This window comes from Abramis brama, assembly GCF_963993115.1.
Source record: "Abramis brama genome assembly, chromosome: 5".
NCBI classification, from domain to species: domain Eukaryota; kingdom Metazoa; phylum Chordata; class Actinopteri; order Cypriniformes; family Leuciscidae; genus Abramis; species Abramis brama.
Window position 1 is genome coordinate 31330638 of NC_139967.1, and position 10721 is coordinate 31341358.

At 39.5% G+C, this 10721-nt stretch overlaps 1 protein-coding gene across 1 annotated transcript; it reads left to right on the forward strand.

The window, feature by feature from the left end:
* Positions 1 to 201: 201 nt before the first annotated feature.
* On the forward strand, positions 202 to 7277 carry nr2f1a (nuclear receptor subfamily 2, group F, member 1a). The gene is made up of 3 exons (XM_084114776.1): positions 202 to 1494; positions 2774 to 3301; positions 6056 to 7277. The coding sequence occupies exons 1-3, from the start codon at positions 1062 to 1064 to the stop codon at positions 6328 to 6330; spliced, it is 1236 nt and encodes a 411-aa protein (XP_083970902.1). The 5' UTR covers positions 202 to 1061; the 3' UTR covers positions 6331 to 7277.
* The last annotated feature ends 3444 nt before the right edge of the window (positions 7278 to 10721 follow it).

Sequence of the window (10721 nt, forward strand, 5' to 3'; positions counted from 1 at the left end):
TCTTTCTGGGGTTTCTTCCTCTTTTTGTGACAATAGACGGTCCATTCTAATCGGGTTTCAAAGTAAATAGCCGCGCAGGGGCGAGCGCAATGTAAATTGTGCTTGTCAGAGCCCTCAGTCGTAGGTAGCGAGGAGCGAGGACTCTAACCAATGGAGTGAAGGAGGCTTGGCTAACCTTAGCCTCCCATTTTCTCTCTCCCCCCCGATGCAGGGTTCTGACCAGTCAGTCGCCTTTGATTATCAGTTGCCAGCAGCCCCTCTCTTGGCTCCTTGACACGAGCACCATATAAGGCGCAGCGATCTCCATAGAAACGTGTCAGTTTCAATAGTAGTGTCAAAGTTCACTATATACAGACATTCGCGCAGATCTCCGTTTCGGAAACATTGCTCCGCTGGTACTCCCGTTAAAACGCATTCTTTTTTTGAGTCTCTGCTCCTTACATATTCCATTAGTTGGCTTTTTTTCTTCTTCTTTTTATCGTTGCTCTGTTCCTACTGGAGAGGTGAAACTACATAGGCACTCGGGCGACGTTGTTTTTTTTTTTTTTTCTTTCGTCGGACCAGATGAGCTTTATTCATGAACATAGATAGAGAAATCCGTTCTTCAGTGTTTCCTCCTCTTCAACCGCGAAGACGGAGAGAGGAGCAAGGAAGAAAAAAGAGGGGAATTTATTTTGCACAGCACTTTGGATCTCCGGTCCACCAGAAAGCTATTATTTTTGCTTCAACGTGAAGAATTTTTATTGCGGTATTTTTTAAGAAAACTGATTTTCTTTTTTATTGCGTCTGGGATCGCTTTCTCTATACACGATTGGGTTCCCGAATGGCTGTCTGCAATTTACCTTGGAACTGGCCTCCCGACAATTGCATATCCTGATCGGGTGCCTTTCTATCGACTGCGGTATTTTGAATGTATTGATCATTTTCTGCTTCTACTTTTTTCCCTATGAGATTGAGTGCTCCGATTTGAATTCGCGCTGCCGTTCGTTCAAGACTTCCCTTTTCCCTGCTCCGATATCCGAGCGACCAGTTCGCTTGAAAGCACTTTTCGGGCCCGAGATATGGCAATGGTAGTTAGCGTATGGCGAGATCCGCAGGAAGACGTGGCCGGAGGACCTCCGAGCGGCCCCAATCCAGCAGCTCAGCCGGCGAGGGAGCAACAGCAGGCGGCGTCAGCGGCACCACACACTCCGCAGACTCCCAGTCAGCCAGGACCCCCGTCCACACCAGGGACGGCTGGCGACAAGGGCAGCCAGAATTCTGGACAGAGTCAGCAGCATATAGAATGTGTTGTTTGCGGGGACAAATCGAGCGGCAAGCACTATGGTCAATTCACCTGCGAAGGATGCAAAAGTTTCTTCAAGAGGAGTGTCCGAAGGAACTTAACATATACATGTCGTGCCAACAGGAACTGTCCTATTGACCAGCACCATCGTAATCAGTGCCAATATTGTCGGCTGAAGAAATGTTTAAAAGTGGGCATGCGGCGGGAAGGTGAATATATTTTTCTAAACGCAACACTCTATTGCTACACACATGTTTATTGTTCAGAGCCAGTTACATAAAGCTCGCACATATACACATACAAACGCGAAATAAATTCGCTGTGATTGCTTACTAAAGAGTGTCAGAGGGCGCGTACATGCAGTAGTAAATCCGCTCGCATAGGCAAGAGCAGCATGCATCTAATACAAGTGATATTGTTCACATAGATAGGCAAGCATCATATGCACCCTTTCAACTCAGCCAATTACATGATATATTAAAGTCACCTATGAACACTGTATGCGTGTAAAAGAGAGAAAGAGAAGGATAAAGTGTCTGTGTGTGTGTGTGTGTGTGTGTTTGCGCGCGCGCGTGCGTGCTGAAAGACTGCACAAGCCTACCGAAAAGACTACTACACGCACTAACCACTTATTGTACACTTAAATGAAATAAGGTGCTATAGTTTTATCTTTGAAAATAAGATGTGGATCTGTTTTTACGCCGTAGCTTAGAGTAAGCGTTTAGAGGCCTGCCTGTTCCCTCTCAGCCTAAGCAGTATGCGAACAATGGCCTTTGCAAGTCTACTCTTAATAACTGAGCAGAACGAAACTGCTATTAATGACCCCTAAATTGTCTTAAAATAAGAAATAGTTCAACGTAAGATAATGCCTATATATAAATGCTTTTTTATCAATAATAAAAACAAAGTCTTCGTGCTCGATTGTGGATTAAAAAAAATCTGTTTGAGAGTTAGTATATTAATCATTAAATTGCCTGTAAACTTATTACTACACACAAATCTATGTATATTTCAGGCAAAGTAATATTGGAGTGTAGTATTTGTAACAAGAAAGAGGCTGCTGTAATTGAACTAGTTCTGAGTAGTCGAGATTTAAGCTCGATCCTCGTCCACAGTGTTTACAACATACAAATCAAACAAAAAACATAAACAATTGTAATGTGTTCCTGTGTACGTGTGTGTGAACAAAAAAAAAAAAAAAAAAAAAACGAGAAAGAGCTAGAGAGTGTTTGTGTGTCTTCATATTAGCTATTGAAGTCCATAAACAAAGGTAAACATCACCGCCTAATAATAGGTTATATGAATTCAAGGACCATTTGAAAGTATTTCTTTCCCCCGAAACGCAGTGCCAAATAGTTCGTAATTTAGTTGTAATTTCGTAGATGTTAAACACCAGTCCAGACTACTCATGCACTCGAAGTAAAGCTTCAACATGATGTTTCACAGTTTTAGATGTACATTTCCTCTCCCTTTCTTTCTTTTTGTCAGCGGTTCAGCGAGGAAGAATGCCTCCAACCCAACCGAACCCGGGCCAGTACGCGCTAACGAACGGGGATCCTCTGAATGGTCATTGCTATCTCTCCGGATACATCTCGTTACTACTTCGGGCAGAGCCTTATCCTACGTCTCGCTATGGCAGCCAGTGCATGCAGCCCAATAATATTATGGGGATCGAGAACATCTGTGAGCTTGCGGCTCGTCTGCTCTTCAGTGCTGTGGAATGGGCGAGGAACATCCCTTTCTTTCCAGACCTGCAGATCACCGACCAGGTGTCCCTGCTCAGACTGACATGGAGCGAGTTATTTGTGCTAAACGCGGCTCAGTGTTCCATGCCCCTACATGTGGCCCCACTGCTTGCCGCTGCCGGCCTGCACGCCTCGCCCATGTCGGCGGATCGCGTCGTGGCCTTCATGGATCACATTCGTATCTTCCAGGAACAAGTCGAGAAGCTCAAAGCACTGCACGTCGATTCTGCAGAATACAGCTGCATTAAGGCAATAGTGCTCTTCACATCAGGTGAGTGTGTGAGACGAGGCCTACTTACAGACATAAGGGGGCAATGCAATACGGGGTGGATAAGCTTCGGCATCGAAGCTTCACTAGTGGGCCTCAAGCTGGCTTTGTGCTGTAAAATCTCTTTAGCGCACAAGTGGTAGACCTATTTCAAATGTATTTAAAATACATTCACAATATTTAATGTAATACAAAGTGTCATATAGGCCTATTATTGTAGTCAACCGATAATATTATTTTAAATATTATTTATAATATTAGTGGAGGCTGACAATAAAGCATAAATTCAATTTATGAGCTTGAATATGCATTTCACATTAATTCTATATTTTTGGAAAATATTTAGGCCAATATTTGTTCAATCAAGTGTAGATCTCATTAATATCTCTCTTAAATCTGCTTAACGTTCACAGTTGTATACGATGCCACAGTATACATACACAAATATACATCTGGGGCCCTCTCTGTTGAGAAAAGGTTGCTATTATTAACAATTGCTTTTAAGCTAGGGTAGCCTAATATTTAAAATTATATTTATTATAGCCTTCGCAGAAATATCCGTCAGACTGGTGTTAGTCAATTTAATGATGGGTTAATTTGCCAAATAGTAAAAAAAATAAAAAAAAATAATAATAACAATTTTGCCAAAACATTGATCGACACCAAACTGCCCTCACACCTCTAGCATCGTAATATATGTTTATACTATATTAGTATTTTTTTTCTGAGCAACAAACGATAATAACACTATTAAGGTTTACGCACTGTTGTTTCTGATATTATAACAACGTAATTTTATTACGTGCGTATTTTTATGTCTTAATTACGGTGATTTGATCTTCATATGCTAAAATTTAAATGAAATGTTATGAATAATATCAACTTTAATATATATATATATATTAAATAATATATATATATATATTAGCAGTTGGAAATACAATCAAGTCAATACAACTAAACGTCTTTGTTGAGCAAAGGTGCAGGCTTAACACACACACACACACACACACACACACACACACACACACATATATATATATATATATATATATATATATATATATATATATATATATATATATATATATGAACAAAACGTGTCTAAAACGAGACTATAGCTTACTGATTATGTTCTGTAGTGTAGCCATAAAATATGTAGTCTGTTTCCCTAAGGTGAAAATAAGATGAGGCGTTAAAGAAGTTAAAGTAGGCCACGGTTCGGTTTACACTTTGTGTATTGCCTTAATTTTCAGAAATATGCGTTAGTGTTGATTAGCATATGTAAAGCATGCCAAAAATGTAAAAACATTTGTTTATGTTTTGAACATCTAATCTTTGCCACCGAAATGTAACGTTATAGGCTATTCTTTTCTCAATGACGTCAGTCTCACACAGAACGTTCCTTGCCATTCTTAACAATGAATTACAAAGCACTCAGATATTTGGGTCTGGACTGGGTAACGTTTTAGAACAACTTCTAGACACTTCGGTAAATCAGGTTTTCCTTATTCGTAAGACTTGAAAGCAATATGTTTCGATAATAATTAGTAGCCTAGACTATATCTTCTGATTTGTTACCAGACCGAAGTGCTGCATAACATTTTGAACATATAGTCATATGTTTCACGTGATGGATTAACAATTCATAATGCGCCCCTTGGTTTTGTATCTTCTCGAGTTCTTTCTTATTAAGTGTAAATCGTTAAGTAAACTATTAACAGTAGCAGTCCTACACGTACGAAACACAATATTGTAGGCTATTTTGCTGAATTGTCTCTGTTTTTATAGCAGTGCTTTCTGCACATGCAGCGTAAAGTGGCCCATGAGGTCACATTACTGAGAGATTTTAGCAAGGACTTAGCACAGTTCAGAAGTTCAGAAGGTTATTGTATTTGACCGCAGTGTGTTCTAGTCCAGTCCAATTAAGATCAGTCGCCGAGGCACGTTGCACACAACGCCATTACACTTTGAGTCGTAAATTCAACAAGACGTAAACTCTTATTTTGAATATCTTCAACAGAGCCGCCATATTAGAATGCTGACAAAATGCGTATTGGCCTGGCGATGGTGTTCAAGAGAAAGGACGTTTGGCTGAACTGATTCTAGCAGTCCCAGTGGTTGAGCTATGTGTTTAGGCTACTTCATTGGCGTTTATTGCAAATATGTTTGACGTAATGTCATTAATTGACATACACTATTGACCCAGAGCAGTTTTCTGTAAAATACATGTCCTTTTCGTAAATTTAGGCGATTGTGTCCTCAGGCAAGTCTAATAATAAATGTGATTGCTTCCAGCGGCCTTGCCTCCTCATTCAAACTCACAGCAGAGGCAACTGCTGGTACAGGGATTCGCACGAGAAATGACTCGGTAGCATCTGGAAAGCAATTAGGTTATAATTCTGTTATTACCATGCCAAATACTCTTTCAAATATGTTGCTGGATATTTCCATGTTTGACGCCTTCTCCACCCTCTTCAGTCAAGCTTACTATGCGCCCTCGTCCTTACGAACACTTTGTTTAGTCTGATTTGTGAGCGCGCATGTGGTATGTCCCCTACAACGCAGGGAATACGTTCTGTTACTCTTGAGGGATTGCGCAGTCGTATTGTTTATTTATATTACAGGCAGCCTCATACGCTGCGTGATGCATGATGTTGGGCTCGTGTTTGTTCATCTCACTTTGTCAACAACACGTAATGCTGATGCTGAATGATAACCTGGGCCTCTTTTCTGTGCTGTGTTTTGTCTACTCAGACGCTTGCGGCCTGTCAGATGCTGCACACATCGAGAGCCTGCAAGAGAAGTCTCAGTGCGCCCTGGAGGAGTACGTGAGGAGCCAGTACCCGAACCAGCCCAGTCGCTTTGGCAAGCTTTTGCTGCGACTGCCTTCTCTCCGCACTGTCTCTTCGTCAGTAATTGAACAGCTGTTCTTCGTTCGCTTGGTAGGTAAAACTCCCATTGAAACCCTCATCAGGGATATGTTATTATCCGGGAGCAGCTTCAACTGGCCCTACATGTCCATTCAATGATCCGAATGAGCGAGTGAGACAAAAAGACTAAAGGACCAAAATTCTGCAAGCCCTTTCAAGAAGACTATATATATAGGACCTAATTTCTGACCACTTAGGAAGACACTCTTTTTTGTCTTCTGGGACCGAAATGGAATATGTAATGTACAAAGATTAAAGAACTGGACGTACTCCCGTGCAAATCCATCGCCGTCATCAAGAACACTCTCCATTTTGTAAAATACTAGTCTTTATTTTCATTTTCTTTTGTTTTTGTTTTTCTTTTGTAAAGAACAAAATACGTACAATTAAAATGAAGAACATCATATGCGCAGTAAATGAGCAAGACTTAGCGGGAAAGAAATTTCCAAGCAATTATAAGAAATGTCCTGTGTCTATGTATCTCTGTTTTGTATTTTTTCTGGTTCTAAACCAGTTTTTTTCTGTGATTCTATACTAATGATTTTTGATATAACCTTTTGCTTCTTATAATGAGTGCGATATATGTTGTTGAAGATATGTTCTCCAAGAATTAAAATTGAAGTGAGAATTTAAAAATAAAGCAAAACATTAGACAAATAAGACACAGTCTAATCGCAATGACAATTTCACTGATGGTTGAGCCTTCCCCCCCACTTGATGCTATGGACATGCAACTTCGGCAAAATCTGACCTCATGGACATTTTGAAGGAGAGGACACCGGTGAAACTTTTTCTTGGTCGTATGTGTGTGCGAGTGTGTGTGTTGAGTCAATCATCAGTCAGAGATAAAAGACATGAAAAGTCAAAAGCACTTTTAATATATCATTTTCAAATACATTTTGTTTGTTTCGTCTTGATATTTCCGCTATTTCTTTTTTATTGGATGTTGCCTTTCATTTTTTGCTCAATCCATGATATGCCTGTGCAGAAGGGTCGCGTGAAGTTGTGTGATGGTGACTATACTATTAAAAAGGAAATAGGCAACACTTGTCTCGCTCTCAGCAAATTCAATGTTCTTCATGCTATTAATGAGCTTTTTGGGGTGTGCTTTTACATGCATGCATATTTTTGTTTGGTAAGGAAGGCCAAAAAGCACATAGGTTTGTTTCATCTGAACGTTTTTAATACGCTGACCAGTATGTTGACACAAAATTTCAAGCCCGTCAAGAAGAGTTTTGAAATACTGTAAAACCGCTATAGAATACCACATATCTCACAAATGCAAGCATTCGAATACTTTTGGTGACATATTTATTCTCTGTGCGGGTTTTGGGGAGCACGTGCGTTTTATAGCCTATATGATCTGGAGTCAGCATCGTGCGCAGAATACAATTTCTGTGACGTTGCTACCGACTGGTTCAAAGATCTATGCCTGTTTCAGCGCATTAATGTTTAATATTTTTCCCAGGCTGAACTGAAACGCTTGCTCATAGTCAAAGGGAAGATATACAGAAATGCCGTCCCTCTAATAAGGCAACAAGGGTTTATTCTTCTATCACCACAGTTTTGAGAAACGAAGTGGAGAGAAAGAGAAAACAAATCCATCTAAACTCGCAGACTATTATTACTTTGATGTGATCGCGAACGGATCTGTGTAAGGACAGATGTTTTCTCAAGGAACGCAGCAGCAGTTATATGTGTGATCAATCTAAGATATGTATAATGCCGCATGTAAGCCGGTCGATAGGAGCACTAAATGTGATGTATTGTACCGAGATAGAGAGAAATTCATGTACAGCCTCGTATGATTGGTTGAAACCATGAAAGGAAATCACTTGATACTCATACATGATTGTCTTTCATATGCACGTAAATACATTTTACGTGTGATGTTACGGTGTCTCTAAGTACAATGACAAGAACTTTCGCTGACCCCAATGTCACTGAAAATGTTACTGAGCACTGCTCTTTGCATTCAAGTTCGTTATTGTTTCACATAAAGAGAGAATGACCGAATCACAGAAATAATATGCGGGTTTTCCTATGCCCTAATTATTCGTGATTCATACTGTTTTTCAGTAAACCTATCAGGTAATACTGGCGTTGACATGTTTAATTTAAATAATCTTTTGGTTTATAGCGCCTTTAAAAGCTATTTGTGGTTCAGCATTCAAAGCGACTGCAAGAAACCACATTTGCAAAATATTCAGTATTATTTATATTCGAAATATATATGTTCGATGGGGACGATCAGTGTTAATTTCATGAAATATTCTGTAGTAGCCTATACAATCTTTGGAGGGACTGTTAGCTTGTTGGTGATGAAGTTAACGATCATGTGTAGGCTATGTTTTCTTTTGGGTATAGCCTTACCAAACCAATACATTAGCGCTGTAAAAAGAATTTCCTTCAGAAAAAAAGTCAAACACAAGCGTGACCATATTTGTTACTATGGAGTGTAATTGCGCATGGGTTTCTCTAAATTAAATATGGTCAGGTTAGGCTATTAGGGGGGAAAAAAGATGCAATACACGAGGGAATTGTATTGAGGACAAGTAGAGACTTTGTTGCTGGAAACCAAACATGTTTCTCAATAGGACTAAATGTGTACCGATATAGTCAATGTGTTGTCAATTTTTAAATCAAAGTCAGTAGGACTTAAATTACCCAAATATGGCAACAAAGGCAAGTGTGCTCTTGTTTTTTTATATAATGCTTTGACTAAAGTGTTGACCATCACATTGAGCTGAAATTTAAAACACTTTCATGTTCAGCAGTAATGAGATCAAAATCCCTGAAGATTTTTCCCTCTATTTCACGGGAAATAGCAGAATGAGAGGAACACATTCTATTGAGATTTACATTTGTTGGACTTGAGGCTATATAAAGCAATAGTTGCTAAGGACCGAATTCGTGCCATGTGTTCCTAATTAACAAAGCAAAAAAAATCCATAAAATAACATGAATCATATACAACAAGAAATGGGCTATTCTAGTCTCTGTGAGGTGCATGTCAGCCTATGTTGTGTACTAACTTTCGTTACTTGTTCTCTACTGCGTACATTTTAAATGCACATGTTCTCATAATTGTCAGTCAGTGGTTTCAGTCAGTTTCTTCACTTAAGATCTAAAGTGGGTTAGGAGGTTAGCATGGCAGTTTTACCTCACTAAAAAGACTACCAAATGACTGAGACACATACAGTTTTCCTACAGAAAATAGATAGTCACTGCGGGCATGGAATGTAACTGCTGTTAGCTTGACTGAGGTACGAGTGTTTATCTTATACATTTAGGATATTCGGACATAATTTATAGTTTTTGATGTTGTCTGTGTGCAGTGGAAGAACAGACACCTAAAAAAATGAGTTAGACAGTTGTGTTACTTCGATCTGGGCCTTTGGTCATCACACTGGTATATCTAAACCAAGCTAAATGCGTGTCGTTTCATTTCATTTATTAACCTACATGCGAATGGGACAAAATAGTGTTATTGCTTTGCTTAAGCTTGTTAATGTGACTTCATATAAGATTATCTATCTATCTATCTATCTATCTATCTATCTATCTATCTATCTATCTATCTATCTATCTATCTATCTATCTTCTTTGCATGCAATCTTCCCTCTATTCAGCAATACGCACGTTAGCCTGATGTGTAGATAAATAGTGTTAAATTCATGTGGAAGGTAATGTGGGAGAAGTTGTTGTTTGAAAAATGTTGTTTTAAATTATTGGGCATTTTGCACTTTAATTACACAAATTGCCTGTTTACATTGTGCCACAGGGGCCATATGCAGGCTATGACGCTACATTTCTGTTAACATTCTCAATGATCACTGCATAATTCTACGTCCACAGAGCTCCCAGCAAGCTTAAGCCGTGGATCAAATCCAACACAACAGGATATAAAATATCCCCAGTTGTGAACGTAACATAAGGCGACGCCTGTGCTTGCATGTGTGTGCGTGCGTGCGTGACTTAGTTGAACCGTAGAGTTGTGTCGTATGTGTGTTCTACTTCGAGTGTGTGTGTGTGTGTGGTCGGGCCTGGTGTGAGGTAAAGGGAGGCGAGAAAGCACAGATCGCTGTGTAAGCGATCCCTTTGTGTTGATTTAGGTAGACGTTTGCTGTATATAACGTTCAAGGCTGATAATATCATTGCCTCGCCAGATAAATAAAGCTTTGGCCAAACCATCGGGTCAGCTATCGATCCCTTCTGCGTGCAGAGAGAAAGGGAATGAGACGGCACAGGGACAGAAAAAGAGGGGGGTCTCTTATTAGCATTCCATAGCCATGACCGACCACTGACAAGTAAAAGAGATATCTAGCTCAACGCCATACATCTCCTGCTCTGCATACTTTTCATTGGATAATAAAGTTCACTTTGCTTGTCAGTGACAGCAATGAGGATATTGAAGAAAATAAAACCACATCGTTTTAAATATTTATTATATAATTATGAATGCAAATAATTTGTGAAAACACTTGATT